Source organism: Anopheles maculipalpis, chromosome 3RL (genome assembly GCF_943734695.1).
Source record: "Anopheles maculipalpis chromosome 3RL, idAnoMacuDA_375_x, whole genome shotgun sequence".
Classification (NCBI taxonomy): Eukaryota; Metazoa; Arthropoda; class Insecta; order Diptera; family Culicidae; genus Anopheles; species Anopheles maculipalpis.
In genome coordinates, this window is record NC_064872.1 from 37,284,070 (window position 1) to 37,304,412 (window position 20,343).

The 20,343-nt window shown below is 41.7% G+C and overlaps 3 protein-coding genes across 4 annotated transcripts in view; all 3 read left to right on the plus strand.

Annotated features, from left to right (window-relative positions):
* LOC126564702 (ATP-dependent RNA helicase me31b) overlaps positions 1 to 20,343 on the plus strand; it is a 515,322-nt gene that overhangs the window by 375,364 nt on the left and 119,615 nt on the right. The window lies entirely within an intron of this gene.
* LOC126565860 (carbohydrate sulfotransferase 11-like) overlaps positions 1 to 20,343 on the plus strand; it is a 227,238-nt gene that overhangs the window by 179,526 nt on the left and 27,369 nt on the right. The window lies entirely within an intron of this gene.
* LOC126565863 (tetratricopeptide repeat protein 8) lies at positions 14,726 to 20,324 on the plus strand. Its single transcript, XM_050223072.1, has 4 exons — positions 14,726 to 14,923; positions 18,192 to 18,337; positions 18,427 to 19,323; positions 20,103 to 20,324. Exons 1-4 carry the CDS (start codon positions 14,743 to 14,745, stop codon positions 20,313 to 20,315), a joined length of 1,437 nt encoding a protein of 478 aa, XP_050079029.1. The 5' UTR covers positions 14,726 to 14,742; the 3' UTR covers positions 20,316 to 20,324.

Below are 20,343 nucleotides of genomic sequence, written 5' to 3' on the forward strand. Positions count from 1 at the left end.
GATACTATCGAATGCGTTATGCTTTTACAGACCGATTCTGCTTCGCATACGTTTCGTTTCTCGTGATCTTTCGAAAGAAATGGATGAAAAGTTTTACATTTTACAAACTTTACCCCCATCCACGAGTGGCGAAACTCGAAAGACGTTTCTTTGTGCTGGAAAGCATGAAATTACTCAAGGCAATGCACCCAGATCGAAGATTGTGTGAGTGGGGTTTAGCGAAACTTTTCGTTCTTTCACAGATGGAAACGGTTGCTCATATATTGTTTTTTCCACCCCAGCGACCAGATGATTCCATTGTAGTTTGGGCGTTTGTATGTGAGTTTTTGGTACTTTAAGCATTTTGGCACGATCAGAACATTTCATGTTGCTTATGGCTTGACTTGAATGGTTGTTGTAGAAACTGCCATTTTCTGTAAACACTATGCAAAGAATAATTTTCTTTTCTTATGCTTTTATTAAACCATATAACAAACCACATTATTGGTTTTTATTGAAACGGAAAAGACTGGTTCCTTACACATTCCAACAGATTGGCTTACTATTATGCTTCTGATCTCAACCTATCTCAATTCAATTGTGGGATGAGCAAGGATTAGATCACTAATAAATCCCTCATTAAATAAAGGGAAGATATTTTCCACCAGCTAAAACTCCCCGGGGATATGTCCGGACTCAGTACATGACCGCAGGATTATATCGGCAACCTGACCTTACCCTCACAAAGCTCACCATACAAAGGAGGAAAGCACGTGATAAAAAACGCTCCCCGTTACGGGTGAACCGTTGCCGTCAGCGAGAGGTTGGCCGCTGTTTTCGTAATAGCGACAAAAGCGGTCGCATTATTGGGCTTCCGGGTTGACGAGGGTTTTTTGACCGTGTGCTCTACCGTGCTCTGGCTATGCAAAACTTAATGAATTCGCCAATGAATAATGGCCGTCGAAATGATCACCGTCATGGCCCATCATTGGCTACACTGTCCTTCCGAGTGTGTGCTTGCGTGCAGGTAGAACGATTTATCTTCTCAGGATCATTTCTGTTGTGAAATGGTGTAAAAAATATAAAGCTACGTGTTGAATAAGGCGTATGTTTGGTGTATACCTTTTCACTTCACATATCAACCGATGAGACGGTCTTTTCAAATCTTTCGTGTAAAGCGTGGTAGATGGAAAATTTGGAATTTTCCATCTACTACGCTTTGGAACTGAATGTCCTGTTGCTCAGGAAGTTACATAGATCATTTCACATACCTACTTACGAATAGCATCCATCATCCACTGCTAGTGCTACCCGGGTTCAACTGTAAGCAACAGAGTCTTTTGTGTGGCAGGTAGGAAGTACTCGACTTGAAAGTCTGGTTTGTTGTTGAAAGTCTGGATTGCCGTTGAAAGTCTGGATTGTCGTTCAATTTTCTTAACACATACCAGAAGAGTAATGGAAAGAAGACATTCCAGATACCTTCAATTTTCTTCACACACACACAAGAAAAGTAATGGGAGGACAAGCATTCCAGATTTAACCAAACGTCTTCTCCTTGGCTTAACGACCTTCTAAGGTCATCGAATGGCTAACTAGACTACCGATACCACGTAGTTGGATAGTCAGTCCTCACTACGGGGGGACGGCCCGGATGAGATTTGAGCCCCGGTCCCGCCGTTTGAAGACCGGCGCCACTGTCGCCTAAACCACCGGGCCACCCCACAAATGTACGTCTTCTTCTTCTTCTTCTTCTTTGGCCTGCTCAAGTTAGAGCACGTCGTATCGACAAGGCCAGGTCTCATATCAGTTTCCAGGAAACTCGATCTAGGGCTGCAGTCCTCCATCCACGGCAGTATCCGATCTCCGACAGATTAGACTCCCCTTGATCTAGCCAACGAGCTCGCTGTGCTCCTTTACGCCTCGTGCCGAACGGATCGCTGACGAGCACCTTCTTGGTGGGGCATGAGTCCGGCATTCTCATCACGTGCCCCAGCCAACGTATCCTTCCGGCTTTGACTACCGTCAGGATATCAGCACCGCCAAACAGCTCAGCTAGCTCGTGGTTCATTCTCCTTCGCCACACGACCTGCTCGCACACACCGCCAAAGATAGTCCTTAGCACCCGTCGATCGAAAATGGCGAGTGCATTGGCGTCCTCCGTCAGCATAGTCCAGACTCGTACCCGTAGAGGACTACCGGACGTATCAAGGTGCTGTAAATCGTGCATTTCATGTGTTGTTTGAGTCTTCTGGATCGCAGGAGTTTGTGGAGTCCGTAGTAGGCACGATTCCCCTGAACAATGCGCCTTCGGATTTCGCTGCTTACGTTGTTGTCCGAAGTTACGATTGTACCAAGGTAGCAAAACTCCTCTACCACCTCGAGATCGTCGTCGTCAACTGATACTCTGCTTCCGAGTCGGGCTCTATCACGGTTAGAGCCTCCAGCAAGCAGGTATTTTGTCTTCGTCGCATTGATGCTCAATCCAATTCTATTGGCCTCGCGTTTCAGTCGGGTGTACGCCTCGTACACCGCCACAGTTGTCCGTCCGATGATGTCGATATCATCCGCGAAGCCAAGGAATTGGAGAGATCGGGTGAAAATCGTGCCCCGGATGTCGAAGCCCACGCTTCGCATGACACCCTCCAGAGCGAGGTTGAACAACAAACAGGAGAATCCATCTCCTTGCCTCAGACCCCGGTGAGATTCAAACGATTCCGACAGCATGCTCGAAACTCTCACCTTGCACTGCATCCCGTCCATAGTGGCCTTTAGCAGCGGTACCAGCTTCCCAGGGAATCTGTACTGCTGCATGGTGTTCCATAGTTCGGTCCGATCTATGGTATCGTAGGCCACCTTGAAGTCAATGAACAAGTGGTGCGTAGGGATCTGGTGCTCCCAGCATTTTTGGAGGATCTGCCGTAGAGTAAAGAGTTGGTCGGTTGTCGATTTGCCTCCAACAAATCCAGCTTGGTAGCTTCCGACAAAATCTAGGGGGCAAGGGGCAAGGGGCCAAGTCTGCCGAAGAGTATTCAGGACAGAATCTTATACGCAGCATTCAGGACTGTGATGGCCCGGAAGTTAGCACAATCCATCCTGACGCCCTTTTTGTACACCGGGTGTATGACACCCAGTTTCCATTCGTCCGGTAGTTCTTCCTGAACCCAAATCTACAAACGTACGTAAAGCTCGTTATTAACGTATGTATTAAATAAACGACTTGTTTCAGATGTTTGGTAAAATATTTTAACAAATCAAATTGTAGTTTTTTCTTCACAAAAAGTATTTATTTATTTATTTATTTTAAATCTTCTTCTCCCGGTTCCGCAACCTTACGCAAGTTGACCGGCACTTTAGCTAAAGATGAGGAAAAGACCTTTTTTTTAAGTAAAAGTTCCTCTATTTTTTTCATTTTATCAGTGATGTATCCTATGTGTCCAAGAAACTATTTAAAAATCATAAAATTGGTCCAGAAATTCACAATTAGACGGAACTGAGGCACGTTCTGGTTGGCATGCTAGAGATTCACCAGAATCCCTCTGAACCCTTTATTCTTTCTCTTTGTGGCACTTTTTCATGTAAGTGGCAGCTTTTGGAAGCCTCCTTGTACTTTAAATCTCGTTGTCCACTACCAGCTCTAAAGAAAGAAAAAAATAGAACCTTACATCTTTTTCAGTCAGTACTAAACCTGAATGCTAATATCACTTAAAATGGACGGATGGTCAGATCCAGACTTCCATTCTCAAGCCTTTCCCTTACTACTGCCAGAATAGATAACAGGTTGGCTGATAAGTCCCCGGTCTAACAAAGAAAAACACATTTTTTTGTCAAAATTCGTTTTTATTATTCAACATAGTTCCCTTCAAAAGCGATACAACGATTATAACGACCTTCAATTTTTTTATACCATTTTGGTAGTACTCCTTCGGTTTTGCCTCAAAATAGGCCTCAGTTTCGGCGACCACCTCTTCATTGCAGCCAATTTTTTTCCCTGCGAGCATCCTTTTGAGGTCTGAGAACAAGAAAAAGTCGCTGGGGGCCAGATCTGGAGAATACGGTGGGTGGGGAAGCAATTCGAAGCCCAATTCATGAATTTTTGCCATCGTTCTCAATGACTTGTGGCACGGTGCGTTGTCTTGGTGGAACAACACTTTTTTCTTCTTCGTTCTTTTTTCGTTCGTCAAGCAACCAAAAGTTGCTTGACAAAAGACGCTCTGTCTCACAAACTAATTGACATACAGACGTCAAATTTTGACACAAATCATTTGAAGGTTGGTGCTATATAAAAATAATATGCATTAAATACTAGCGGCGCCATCTATGTGTCAGACCGGGGACTTATCAGCCAACCTGTTATTTACCAGATTGTAACCGACAAACTTCTCTTAGACCCACTTTGAGCTCGTTTAATGTTCTCGTTGTATCTACAATAAATAAATCAATCAAGAACTCTTTTTTTGTAGCACGTTATTAACAAATTTAATAGTTTTGGCTGAGGCTGCATCAGATCCCATGAGAAACGTTCTCCGTGTATGAAAGACTGACTACTCAGGCAGTGGTAAAATTTAATCAAGGAAACTCAGAAACTGTTTGTTAATATCCTCACCCACAACCTGTCATTCGATGCGGTCTACGAAACCATAGATCGGACCGACCATGCAGCAGTACAGATTCCCTGGGAAGCTAGTACAGCAGTTGAGGATTATTATGGACGGGGTGCATCGCAAAGTGTCAAACATGCCGTCGGAATCGTTCGTATCTTTCCGGGGCTAACCGTGAAAACTAGACGGAATTATTTGTTGTTCATCAGAACTTTGGAAGGTGTCTCTCGACTCGACTATACGCACGACTAGCTTTTCATAAATGGCTGGATGAAGAACAATTTCAGTCAATCATTTTCATAGACAGAAATAACGTAGCATGGATATGTCTGATACTTGAAGAGAACACCCTATTATCCACTATTTTATTTAGGATTTTAAAGGATAATTAATGGATGATAACGGATAAAGAGCATCTATGTTATGCAGCAGCGGATCTTCCTATAAGCGGACTGAGCAGCCCCTACATTGAAAGAAGCCCCGAGCTGAAGCTTTAAACGATTTGTTTGTTGCAAATACTGTCCCGAATTCTGTCTGGATTAGAGGTCACTCTGGGGCCGAGAGCCCGAGAGCCTCCCCAGGTCTCATGTCTGCACATGATATAAAAGGCACGATTCCACTCTCCCCACTCCCCCCCTTCCCTCTTCACCTGGTCAACTATTTTGGTTTTTATAGTGATGGGTCCCGATATTCATTCCACCAAAGACCTTCAGACTGCTTCATTCGCCACTGCCTCCCTTCAATTAAACCCCCCCACCTCCCCATGCCTTTCCAATTGACACGGGATGGAGATGGCCCCAACACCATTTTCGATTAAGGCCACAGAAGGGCTTACTCCGCCTCTGATGTTATGATAAGAAACTGATAATTGTTTTCTACACATTCAATGAGATTAGAAAATGTAGCCCTAATCTTGTTCTTCTTCAGCGGCTCTACAACCTCAAATGGTCTGGAGTTGGTTTCCTTTATTTACTTTTCGATACTCAGAACTTCTGCTGATGGGGATGACAATCGAATGCACAAGAAAATATGAGCTAAATATTGCTAAATTCCGCAGCGCTACGAAATCAAACAGGAAATCAATTTTGCTGTAAATCATATTTTCTCATTTTACTTACTATTACAAAATCATCTTCATTCATTGTGCTGACTTCTTACTGTTGAATTTGGCTAAAAACATAATGGTTTGCCAAGAGTCTACAAGTAACCACGGTACTCATCACAAATAAGCCAAAGAACCATAAAATTGTATTAGTAATTCCCCTAAATCAACACCGCATATAATTCGCAACACAAACACCAAACACTTTTGGAACGTTAAATACAATTTGTACTACCAACTTTTGCTCGGCACACTGTTCTCCATCGCTCTGCAAGCGAAATGTAATCAGATGAACTCCTGCTTGTGCCAAAATGTGCGCTACAAATGTACTCTTCGCTTATCAAAACACCGGTGCACCCGGCCATTTTATCAAACACTTTTGCTCTACAGCCAAGGCGAGTGTTTTGCATCGCAATACCATGTCACAGTGCAGTGAAAGCATACCTCCGGTAAACTCACCTCAACTGGGCGACCGAAAATGTGAATGAATAGTAATTTAAAACACTCCACGTCACCATCGCTCCGTACCGCTTGCCTACCTAGACCACTCCATCTCGATGCCAATGGTCACTATCGTGATGCTATGCACCGCCGGGCACGAACTTGCTCGACGTAACGAAAGCATCCTTAGCTGGATGCAACACCGAAAGCAACGTAAGACCTTCATACTTCGTTTTGCTACCGACCGAGATCTCTTTGACCTGTTTATGGAGAACATTTGTGCCGCTCCGCAAATCCCGGTGGTAAGAACATGTTGCACCCTTTCTTTGTACACGCCAGTGTGATCCTGCGTTTCCACAACTGTCCACCGCGCTGCAGGAGAAGCGGTTTATTAATATTCATGCTTCCACCGACGCGTTTCACTAGTAGCACACAAAAACTGGCCCAACCATGATGGACCTGTTGTTGCCCCGCCTGGTGGATAAAAGAGTGAGTTAAGGGTGGCATCTTTTGCTGCGCATCTTTGCACTAGCGCATATTAAGTTCGGCTTGATGCTAGATTGCGATCCCGGTTTGATGGGATCAAGAGAGAACGGGAACTGAATAAATCACTAGAGCAAGCATCCATCAAGCGGACGGGACAAGCTGTCTGGAGAAGGTCGAAATTGTTGTGACCGAAAATAGCGGAAGGATACGGGTCAAGCATCTATGCCCCGCATGGCAGTAATGGCTCCCTTCAGAGAGCTTTGTTGGTTGGTGAGTGGCCGTGTGCTTTTGAGCGTAAAAATGGCAACAAAAAAAGTAATACGCATTGTAATATCTTCTTTATGTCGTACATGTTACAAGGTAAACAGTGACAAAGTGTTTGTTGAAGATGCACAAAAAAATGTACCATGTTTGGGAATGCAGAATTATGTACGGAAAAAACTAGGAAAATATTAAAGTAGTTCAATAAAAAAAATCAATGCAATTTTAACTTGGGCAAACACTTTTTATTATTAGAAAACCCCCATTAAAAAAAAACAAACATTGCTATTGTGAATGTTTTGGTCACAATTTTGATGAGGACGTGTAGACAGCTTTGAGTGGATTCTTGAAAAAAAAATCATGAAACAGCTTCCTCTCCTCTTCCGTGGCTTTAAGTCCTACTAGGATACGCCTGCTATCGAATGGCTTACTACACTTTTTGATGACCACGTAGTTCGATGCAGGAGAACGGTCTGAATGGGATTTGTTCCCCGATCCAGCAGTGTAAAGACCTACGATGCTGTAGTCTCACCAACGGATCGGACCGCTTTTGAAACTATCAAAATCATTGACTCTAGAAAGCATGGAGCTCCTCATTTATCTCCTCATTTATTCTCCTCACATGGTATTTTATTGTTCAAACAATCAATTGACTGCCATAATGAGCAATCTATGAATTTGCAGAACAAACGGTAAGTAGAAAAGAAAAGAAAAAGCACAACTCACACAAAGGTAGCTTGAAAATGTGTCAAGTGTAAGACTGTTATCTGTTTGGTTTTTTATCATTCTTCATGTTTTTAAATTCTTATAACAATTTTACTTTTATTTGCAATACTGAACAGTACTGAAACGTCTAGAAAAATTTCTTCTCCATTGTATGTATTTCATAGGGGACCACTTGAAACCCCCATTCTAGTGCAAAAATGCAAAATGTACAACCTTAAATCATACCCATCCTTCCGTCGCCCCAAGACACATTTAAAATGTGTCCATTGTTTTCGCACTGCGTTTGGCTAAAATTAACCTGTTTATTTGGTGTGTGTTGGAAGGGCAGTTTTCCTGCACATAAGTACCAAAGCGTGGGTTGATGCTAGAAGAACCAGTTGAAGAAAATAATCGCTCTACAGGTAGAAGAAAATAAATGATGATACAATGCAGAGTGGTGTGGTATTTCTTTCCTAATAGAAAACCCAATAAATAAGACTAAATTAAGTTTCAAATAAATTCCAAATAAGTAAGTAATGCCCAGTGAATTTACAAACCAAAAAAGTTTATCATAAAAATTGCATACTTTCTAGGCGTTTTTATTCAAGGAATAAGTTGTCCTTCTCCCCTAACAACACTATCTTATTATGATCATGTTGCTGTTCTTTAGTGGTGTCACTTGGGCTATCCTGCCGCACGACGTTCTTGCTGACTTCTGAAATCTTGTTCCTTTCGGTTGCAAAACACCCAGAACACACTGCAATGAAGAAATGCAATTATCTCACTGCAGAAAGGCCATAGGAATGCACACCACCAGCGTCCAGCGTCAGGGTGGTACCAGCTGGCCATAAACACAGCAACTTGATGGTGATGATCATGAAAACTGCACCACCACCGTGTTTTGCTCTTTTATCCCTTGATGCTGAGGCGGCTCAGCATCTTCTTGGTGCAGCGCGCTCCTGAAGATGCTCGATGATGCGAACGACCCTCAGTCCCTCAGTACGGGAATGGGAGCAAGTAATCAGAGGCATACAAACTTTTGCTCTGTTTGCACACACACACACACTTGCATACCACCACCTTCTCCAGATTCGCATCTTTTGCACGCCACGTGTGCAAGCATGGTGGCGGAGGTAGAATAGTTCATGCTAAATTAAACCATCCAACCAACCCGCTTCTGCCGGGTACGGATCAAAACAATCCCAATGGCATAATTAAGTACTGTTTGCTGTTTGGAAAAGTTGAAAAGCTGAACGAGAAATGCTCGGCAGCATAAATCAAGTTGCTACCCCAATACCGATAGAAAGTAATCTCATTGGCAAAAGCTTTAAACGCGCTACCAGATCGGTGCGATCCCAATAATGAACTTCGCCGTAGCGCATGTTTGCAGTAGATTAATTGCTTTATTTTCGAAGGAGTAAAACTTTCGGCCATGATGTCAATGGTAGAAGATGTTTTGTAGGAGCGGATGGAAAATCTTGTTTACACCCAGAACATTACTCCCAATTGTTCCTTAACCCATCAGTTCTGGAAGGGGGTTACTTGAGGTTATCGCTTCAAGTAACTCAATCTTAGTGTCAATAGATTTACAAGCTGGCTTAAGTTACGAATACTTCCTTTTCGTACAATCTTCTCTCTCTCTTTCCCTCGTTATTATGTTCACAAGGACACGGTCAAGTGCTGGAACCTCCTACCTTCAGCATATCTTTTGTGTGCTTTTGTGTAACGTTTTCATTCCGAGATTGATGAACTAAGAGTGCCCCTGGTTCGATAATCTCGCCCATCGTTCTCATAGCTCGAATCGATCCAGTAAACCGCCGGGAAAATGCCCAAAATCCATTACTTTCCGATTCAGAACCACTTTTCTCCGGTCTACTGCAAAGAGATGATGATGATGGTGAGAAAATCTTTCGATGATGTGACACATGGACACGCATTTATGCTAACTGTCTGTTTTACAGGCATTTCAGAAGAATTTTTTTTTAATATTGGTGCACGGTAATCTGCTTAAAAAATTAATTGGTTTGTGTCCTAATAGTATCCAATTTGCACTGCATAAATTAAATATGTAATATCATTGGTTATTTTGCCGTATCGTAAAATGTTATGGAGTAACAGTGAAGATTAGCTCTATTTATAAAAAAATTAGAAAAAAAAACTACAAGCATTTTTACATTAACCCGTGCAGTAAAACTACAGAAAAAGCTTTTTCCATTAATGCAAAAACTGACTCAAAAAATAAACATTTATTCCCGGTTTCTTAGTTGTGTACTGTCCGGCAGTCAGTGGTTGGCAAAACCTTTTTTACTTATAGTAGAAACACAATACATTTTAAATGATACATCGTTAGGAGAAGTAGCACGACGTGAATTTAAAATAGAAAATCTATTAATAAATACGTACAAATTGCTTAGAATAAATACTAAATTCTATTCAAAGAAATTTTGCATACTGCAAACTAAAATAACTGAACGTCAGATATCTTTTTCTTGGCATCACACCGCAGCCTTAGAGGTAATTCATTGATTTACCCATTTCATATGATTGATGAAATAAATATTTTTCTTCGAGAAGTCATCACATTGTACGATTTTTTAAACATAAAATGTAACTTCTGAAAAAAATAATTTGTTTTCTGAAATAATAATTGATACAGAGGTTTGATTCCGGACGGTCCGATGGTGTAGGCGACAACGGCATCGTTCTTCATACGATAGGACCGGGGTTCAAATACCATCCGCCGTGTTACCCCGTAGTGAGGATTGACTAAACTTCTACGTGGTATCAAAGGATGTCTAGTAAGCCATTCGATGACCAGCGTCTTTAAGCCAAGGTGAAGCAGAGATGTTCCGTTGGTCGATGAGACCGCAGCGTCGGTCTTCACACAGCAAGAACGGGACTCAAATACCATACAAACGATTCTAACGTAGTGATGAAAGACTATCCAATATTTGGTTCATCATAAGTCATTAGTTGGCCGGTATGATCTGATTGCAGATTGCTTAGCCAATAAAAATATTAACGTAATTTATTTTCACCCAGCATGTTAAGTCTCTTGCTTATGTAATTTTTACTAATATAATAAATTTTAAAACATGCTTTTTATTATCCTCAACCAGAGAGCATATTTCATCTCATTTACTCATCTAAAAACTACAATACACTATTGGATAAGTTGTTGATAGATAAAATTGAATGCTTAGTCATATCCTTCAAGATCTTTTTTTGGCACGCGCATTTGCTATCCCCTGGCATAATCCAGATTCGGTTGATTGCTTATTGATGGAGCTCTTAATTTTGTGCCTTGCCTGTTGGTTTTTTTTTTTCATCATTCCACTCGCGGTCGGAAAGCGACTGGACGAAATCTGGCAATGAAGATACCAAAACAAGCTGCCCAAGCAAAAGGAACAAAAGAACAGAATCCTTTAGTGGAAGCGATTCCGATCAATCTTGTCTGATTTGTTCACACACTTCTTTCGTGTTTCTTGCTGTGCTTTCAGCAATCTTAGATAGTCTACCGTTTGTTTATTGCGTTTGCCCTCTTTCGCGGGTGTTTTTTCTTCATTCTTCTTCATCTTCTCGGTTTCAGATTTATTTCGTCCTTTCATCAACGAAAGTGAAGCGAGAAATTCTTGCTCTATCTAGATTCTGTTCGTGGAGAGCCTTTTTTTTGCTTTCATGCGTTCATAAAAAGGGTAAGCTTTCCATAAATCTGTGTCACAGCTCTTACGACAATGGTGGAAAAAGCTCAAGGGCAGAAGAGCATGTTGACGGATTTTATGCTTCACGTTTAAGCAGTTTTTATTATTAACGTTTGATTTCTTCGGTGAGACAAAAGCTTCGCTCGAAACGGCCCCCACGAGGTAGTGCGACATTTATTCGCCACTGAATGTCCCACCAGCGATAAGAGGGTTGAAAGGGGCCAAAAAAACTACAATCAAAATCACAAGGCAGGCTTGTGTCATCTTAAGATTTCAGAGAATCATCCCTCGCACAGCAAAAAAATGGAACACAAAACATGACCACGAAAAATCCACAAGAGTACTATCCACGGCCGACCAGCCTGTGAAGCGCACGTCCTGTTTGATCAAAGTTTTCACGTTAAACGAGGCGTAAAATATTTGACGAGCAAAGGGAAGCCGAAAAATCATCCCCATCGCCTTGCCTGCCGCGGACAGAGATGGTAGTCTTTTGTGTAGAATGCATTTTCGTATATTTGAAATAATACTTCCAGCAAAAACGACACTAAAAATCGCTTGCAATTTCCAACCACACCAGGCAAACTTGCTTCTACTTCTTCTGCACGGTCACGGTGAATAAACTCGACCTGGCAAGGCTAGATAAAACAGCCCCGCTCGAAGTGACCCAATCGGTTTGGCCATTGTCGTGGCTGAGTGGGCTGGAGAAAAGTTTGTCTTTCCAGTGGAAACCGTTGCACGGCGCGCGATGTGAAAATTGTTCATCAAACTTCATGCTTGGAGGCAACGCTTCAGATGCATCAGAGAGGAAAGAAAAAAAAATGCTCAAATTTTCGTCATTTTGGTTATGATATCTGATGAACTCAATTCATCCTACCGGTGAATAGATGGAAGGCACGTGGGTAGTAAGACAATTTTTGTTTAAAAAGTTTGTTTAACTGTCTGAGTTTATTGTCCTGTTTATCGCTGCTACTATCTACGCTGAAGCGTAAACGAGGATTGAAAATTTGAGGAATCGTTTAAAGTACAGCGAATATAAGTGAAGTTGTAGATCTTTTTTGCGCATAATAACGGTACAAAGCCCATACATTAAATTCACGAGTGTATGTTAAACTATTAATCAGCTGAATGGTTCAGTCCTCGTTTGATTCTGTTTTACCGTTGTTATATGACTCACGCTCAATGCAAGGACAATTATACAATCTAATCTAATTTGAACATATCATAGGGAAAATTTGATTACCAAAACAACGAAACAAACTGTTCTCTAAATTTTAAAAATAAACATTTCTAGTGAATATACCCTCTATAACATGAAAGAAGAGCCCTGTACAATTTCAAAATTAAATTGCCTTCTCTTCTTTATGTTGTTAACGCCTCTAGCGAGAAAAATGTGTTCGAGCAAGCTACCATTAGTTTACAGTAGATGTCGCTCCGCGGGTTCAAATCACTTTTGCCCCAAAATGTATGCAATTGAATGTTAAACCATAGATGGTAAACGAGTTGAATTTGCTTGTTTTTACGATATGCTTTTACTTTCGTTACAATAGCGAATATTGTGTAACAATAAAATAAAAATTTGTTAAAAGATAAGGAAGAGAGCCTTCTTTATATTTGCTCCTTGATAAGTCATTAGATTCAAGCCCGTAGCCAAGAAGTCAAGAGTTTCTTTTGCTATTGTGAATTGATGGACAGATTTTATCCTACTTTCCTTAAATGTATCGAATTGAAAGCTGTATGGCTACAGTACGTCTGAACCTACTAGTTCAAAAGGGAGATCTAGAGTACTGAATAAATTCCTTGGTTTGAATATTCAAGGTTATATACAGCTTTCAAGCTCGTTACAGGACTGTAATGGTGGTTGTGGTGGAGGTGCCTGGTAGTTGACTTGATCTTAGATTGACGATGGCATGCGTAGAGTAGTGTAGTTCATAATTATTAGTATGCCATGTAAGAATGGAGCATATTTATTGTTCATTATTCAAACAAACGCAAATTATGTTCGACTTCATTGTTCTGAAAATTAAAAACATGCACAAATTATTCCTAGTTTTGTATAACAATTTGTCGAATCTCATGTTCCTCGAATATAAAGCATCATTATCTGGATGAATGAAAAAATCTATCAAACCACAAAATAAGAAACATTGTTATAGACAATCGGAAAAGGTAGTAGTGGCATAAAATCACGTCCATATCGTCCGTTCGTATGCATTATTGCCTTTGATAATTTACAAATCTAAATCCCTCCTTAAATATTGACAAAAACAAACAAAAGATATAAATAAGTCTCTGATATCAAATGTGAAACATTATAATTTATATATTCATAATGAATAGCATTTGACATTGCAAAAAAGGCTCGAAAATGCTCGGGCGGAAAGGGCTGTACATGTAGCAGTACCTAGTGCCTATCGAACCGTATGTAAACCAGGCATATTTATTTCGATGCATTCCATTTCAAACACTTTTGACGTTCTATTGCTTTTTAGCTGAGTCTATAGCTCACCGAATTAATCCTATCCGCGCTTGGAACTTGTATACCACAACAAACTAAATTAGAAACAAACGTCAAGTATTAACATAAATGAACAACAAATCGTTGCCATGGTGATCCCACCGCCACCGAAACGAAAACAAACTGTCAAAACATTCTCTAGCCAGTACTGTAAATATACTGCTGCCAGCTGAAAGAGTTATAAAATCAGTAATATTATTTGCAGCAAAGCAAAACAGGAAAAAACACAAGCAGATATGTGAATAATAAGATAACAGTGTTTAAACCAATGCTACACAATTATTGTGCATTTCTTCGACCCAAAATTTCAATCACACTATAATTATGAGCAGCACGCTGTAGTGCAGAAGTGATCCCAGTTAGAGTGATTCCGGACACCGGACAAAGACAGAGGGGCGAGAGGAGGAAACAAACGATAATCGTTCTACAAATTTGCACGAACATTCCAACCCAGCTACAAACATCGGTGGAAAAGGGATTTTGTTTCTACAAAGTATACCAATTTTATCCAATCCCTGATATCCTTTATCTACCTAACAATTGATGCAATCAAAACCCGTCCCAAATAGACGGTCATCATCTCGGGCGCTGCGGTGTGGCTGAGAAGTGTGGATCGGACAAGATCGCAAGGTTTCCGCCCACAAAGAACGAGGCGAAAAGAAAAAGAAACCGGCACAGTCTCCATTACCCAAAAAACCCGGCCCAATTTCATACCATAACAACAATAACAGCAACGCAAAACCACGCTCCTCGAACGAAACGGAAGCAAAGCGCAAAGACTGAGCCTCGACATGACAGCCCTGTGAAGGCTGTACGGCGAGCTGCAGAAACAAAGGAAGCAAAGAGCGAACGATAAAAAGAAGAATCTCTCACAGCACACCCATACACAAACACATATATACACACACAAGCACAAACGACAAGCGAGCAGAACGCACGAGAGCAAATTATATAATGGACAATTTCTTCACTGCCATATCATTATTCCGTCGACGGAAATATGATGAGTGCATCGAGGTGTGCAACGGTCTGCTGCAACATAATGCCCTTCATCAAGGTCCTTGGGAGCTGAAAATGCGCTCTATGACCCAGCGTGTGTACATCGACGATATCGAGGCGGACGATGATGTGGCGGGTAAGTCGTACGTTCGATTTTCGCTGTTTTGTTTGGTCATTTATTTTACGGAAACGTTCGTGCGCTCATCGGTTGGGACAAATTTTGGCGTTGTACAGGCTTCCCGTTCTTTCAGGCACAATCTGCAGCGAATCGCAAAACGACCCAGGCGGCAGTTTTGTTAAAATGTGCCACCAAAAAAAATTGGAGATAAGATTTCTGTGTTACTTTATTTGAATGATGCTTTGCAGATTGCATACCTTCGGGCGTCCAAATTCGATAAAAGCAGCAATAAAAATTCGCACGCACTGTACGGTAAACGCTCTTTGTAAGCGTTTTAAGCAGCTTGCCAGCTGGGTAGGACCCCATCCTTCGTTGCATAAAACAACTCACAAAAAAAGAACGCAATAGGAAACATCGAAGCAACAAAAAGCGAAATAAAAAGAGTTCAACCCCGAAATCTTTCGCACCCCAAAGCGTCGTCGTGGACCACAGGTACCATCGTCCGGGTGTGGTATTCCGATGCCCTCGAGGGATTTCTTCATGGCTGTTGTCGTTCACCCTGCTCATGTGTATGAATTATCCCTCTCACTCCCCTTCTCCGCTCGCCGGAGCATCCTTCCATGGTTTCTTCCTTTGCTTGCATTCCTTCTTTCTTGGGCACATTTTTTCGGTTGCTTGCCTGGCCCCATCCTCACCGAGGAAAGGTTTTTTTTTGTCCTCATTCTTCTAACCCGCCTTCTTCTGCTCCAAAGCCTGCGGACCTTCCCCCACAGCCTTTGCATCGCATTTATTTATGCACATGCACATCCTTTATCTTGATTATTATTATACATATTTTTTGGTGCTTCTCATTTTTGTTACGCGTACCAGTATGGGGGCCAGAAGGGGTTTTTTCCTCGACCAAAAGAGAAGTATTACACTTTCCACTCATTTCCCTCAACTCCTGTCCCTGGTGGAACTTTCCTTCTCAAGGCTGTACGTTGCATTTGCCTACACAGAAAGGCTCTATACTTGGCACATATATTTTATTACTTCTTGTTGCTTTTGCCTGCTGTTGTTTTGTTGTAGTTGCTGTTGTTGTTCCCTGCCTTATCTCGCTTCTTCTTTCCTATCTTTCTCGACTGTTGGTCTTTTTGGTACCATTCCTTTAATGTCCTTCTGCTACTGTGCTGGATGCTGAAGCTAATTTTACTGCCGCTGTACTTCTTGGCACTTTTGCAGTTTGCACCAGCTTTTAGTTTCAAGCGATGCTTTGGCCGCTTGCTGCTGCAGTTTCATTCTTGAACCTTCAAAATCTTTGCCCCATCGCTCCATTCCGCCACATAATAGGTGCTTCTTCGCGTGGAAACATAAAAATAAAGCCCTCGAGCCTGATCAGCAGATGTGGCCTACACACAACCATTAAGCAGCCAAAACAACAGCAAAAAAAAGAAGCACACACTGCACAGTAGCAATCTTAAAAGTCGTATTTTTCTTTTCATCATACCCCACATTACTGTCTTCCTTCGGCCGACACTGCTGTCCGCTTGTGGTGGCGGTGGTGTTATTTTTGGTGGTGGTTTCGTTTCGTTCTTTTACTCCTGGAGTTTACCAGCCCGAAGTTTGCATCTTCCTCAGCGCTACCGAAGCGCTTTCGTTTCCAAGCTTTTCGATTTTTTGAGGCCATGGCGATTCACAGGAATGCAGCCCCTTTTTTATACTTTTTGGTTTTTTTTGTTTTGTATTTTTTGCTTTTTGTTTCGTCCACCCTCCACCGAAGTGGTCGGAATTTTTCGATTCCAGAAGTCAATCCAAGCACCGTGCCCCTTCGGGGGATGGAAAGAGGATCGTCTGGTTACGTGGAATGTGCGTGCATGGTTGCAGATTTGCAATTCGTTGCCAAGTCATTTCCATAATCTTTCAAATTACCTGCCAAAGTTGCCACCGGCTTTTAGTTTGCTTGTTCCTGTGTTGTTATTCTGCTCATAATAATACATGAAACAAGCGTTGAAAAATCGTATCTTTTAAAAACATAACAAAAATCAGCTTTTGTTACCATTTTAAAGTGTAAAATCGGTAATTGTTTTGCATTTTTAAAACACCGTTAATCCAATAGCCCTACCAATAGACGAAGAATCTTGAATTACGCTGAACGTATGGATTATTGTTGTGAACAAATGTGGTAATGTTTTATTTTATTTGCAGTACCTTAACAATTCTTTAACTTCACTTAAGGAGCTGCTATCTAGAAACGTCTGATATCCTCCCAAATAATCTCTTAAAGAGATCAATATTGAACAGCCATTCTTGCAGCTAATTTCATTTAGAATATAGTTGATCATTTACTGAAATATAATGAACAATTTAACAGCTTGGGAAATGTGTTCTTTCTTGTAAATAATATTATTAATTCACTGTTCCGCGCTTCACCACTTATTAAAAGATCGACTCGTTGAAAAAAAAATCTTTTGAAAACCCCGGTCCTGCCGTTTGAAGACCGGCGCCGTTGTTGCCTACCGCCCCGCAGCTAACCTATTTAAGAAAAATATTCAAACACATTATGACTAATTTTCATGGTTTTATAACCGTATCTGTGTGTGTGTGTGTGTGTGTGTGTGTGTGTGTGTGTGTGTGTGTGTCGATTCTTGCGTTTCAGCTTTCATTCTATTTCGATTTAAATATCTTCGACAATCTCCCCTGTCCTTCATGGTTGACTCTCTTCGTGCATTGATCCGTACAAAACCACCAATTAAACTATCTAAAGATACCCAGCGATCGCTATATTTTCATTACTTCATACTATTACATTCGTACTTCATACTATCAATTTCAATTGGTGTGGAAGGTAGTACAAATCTGCCTATCCTTACTGCCGAAGCTGGAATTAAAGTATTCCATAGTCCTAAAAAGGATGAAGAAAACCCTAAAAATTGGAGGTTTTCATCATTTATAATGTCTAGTAACTGTTATAGTATATAAATCTATATTTTCAGATTGTATTTCCTCTAGCAAATTTAATAAAATTCTTTTAAAAATCATCCTAAACCAAGACACAACGATTTAGTCATTATCGTTATGATCGTTCTGTTACTAAATTTCTTTTACCTCGATAATGATCTATTACACCAAATCCAACGAACATTTTACAAAATCGTTTGATCATCAACACGTGTGGAGCGATAATCCTAAATGGAGAGCAAAATAAATTTCAAGCATAATTACGTTCATCGAATCATCCACACTGTAAGCATTTAATTGGATCGCAATTTTCCTTTTCCGTCTTCTTGGCATACATATTTCTGGACAGAGGATATTTTGGACACGCAGACAATCGCCACTGCACCTCGTCCCGGCACCTCCATCCGCACGGCGATAGCTAAGCCTACGACCTCCGGTACCACCACCGCAACTAATCGACCTCGCACCGGAACTGGTCGCCCAATTACCGGCATTGTAATCAAAATCATATTAAACGTAGCTTTCCTGACAATCCCTTAACATCCACTTGTATTCTTCTTCCACCGCTATTGCTCTCTACGCAGTCTCGTCCTGGAACACTCTCTCTTCAGCGGCCCGCTTCGACGCTTGGCAACAAAACGGCGCTCAGGACAGGATCTCGAACTGCAGCCGGAACTACTGCCGGCGGCTCTGCACGAAATATTCGCCTTGGCTCAGCTTCAATGTTTGCCGTTGGTGATCCAACAGGTCCACTGTTTCACATCTCCCGCTTACATCCGGACAAGTACGCCGAGCGAGACTCATTGTCGAAACCACTGTTTCAGTATCTCTACTACCACGAAGGTGATATTCGCAAAGCGATGGCACTGTGTGATGCTGTACTGGCACGCCGCCGTACAGCCGAGCTACTGACTGACGCTAGTAGCGGTTGGTGGTGGAACACTCAGAAAGCACGCTGCCTAATCGCCATCGGAAGCCCGCGTGAGGCGGAACCATATCTACGGATTGCTTTGCAGGATTTACATCATCCGGATGTGGTGTTGCTGCTGGCCAGGATATACGTCAAGATCGATCAACCAACGGCAGCGCTAGAGGTGTGCAAACAAGGCCTGGAGAAGCAACCGAACGAGATCAGTCTGCTGACACAACAAGCACGCATACTGGAGCTTGTGGGAAATTTGACCACCTCCGTGCGAAGATACAGACAAATCTCAGCCTTAGATCCAATGAACACGGAAGCGCTGGCATGCATCGCCGTGAGCTACTTCTACGCCAACCAACCAGAAACGGCACTGTTGTACTACAGACGCATCCTGTCGATGGGAGCACATAGTGCCGAGCTATACTGTAACATTGGGCTGTGTTGTCTGTACGGTGGACAGTTGGATCTGGTGTTTCCATGCTTTCAGAGAGCGTTACGGATGGCAACAACAACCGAATTGAGGGCAGACGTGTACTATAACTTGAGTTTTGTTGCACTCGTAAGTACACTGCTCAGTCTATTTGGATATAAGCATTTAGAATTTTAGAAAATATGTCTATTATTAGCCTTATTAGCCTTCCAGCATTCCAATTTTATTTTTTTGTTTTGTATATTTTTAACCGGATTGTTATGACTGACTAACCAACCATGTGGTTGGTTGGTTAGTCAGTCCTCACTACGGGGGGAAGGTCCGGATGGGATTTGAACCCAGGTCCTGCCGTTTGAAGACCGGTGCCGCTGTCGCCTACACCACCGAGGCACCAAAAATGAAAACTCTTTAGAATAACAAGAAATCGTCCTGAACTATTAACATTTCCAACGTCCTTCACAAAGTTTCTTCCAGATTGGTTGCTAGAATATCGAAAAAAGTTCAAGGTGGCTCAAAACATCAAACCTTTTTTATCTGTCTTATATCTCATAATTTGCGAATAATCAAGATTCATCATCAATGATTTGATGGTAAAGGTCCTCGATTTTTTCATATGGTTCTCAGACACTTTTTTACTAGAAGATCGATATAATCCTTGATTATTGCTTGGTATTTGGTTTTTCATTTTCACAGAGATGGTCCATATTAATTGTTTAACGAATTTGCAAAATCGTTAGAACATCCTTTGCTACTTAACAAGCTTAGATATCTAGAAACACTTCATTATATTGGTTGTAGTAGGCTCATCCCATTTGAAACAGCACGAGTGATAAATTAAACACAAAACAAAGTTATGAAGTTCTCGCTAATGACTGCCAATCTCTATGCTTTCTACATTCCCTTTCTAGACAACCGGTGACATTCACCTAGCACGGCGCTGCCTACGTCTCTGCATCGCTGCAAATGGATCCCACGCATCCGCATTGAACAACATGGCCGTTCTTGTAGCCCGTCAGAAGCAATACCAAAAGGCTAAATCCTACCTTCAGGCGGCCCGTACCGCCCATCCTGCAAGTGACGAGATTGGACACAATTTAAAATTTATCGAAAATTTCCAATAAACCGGAGTCGAGTTCCCGGGTCCCACCA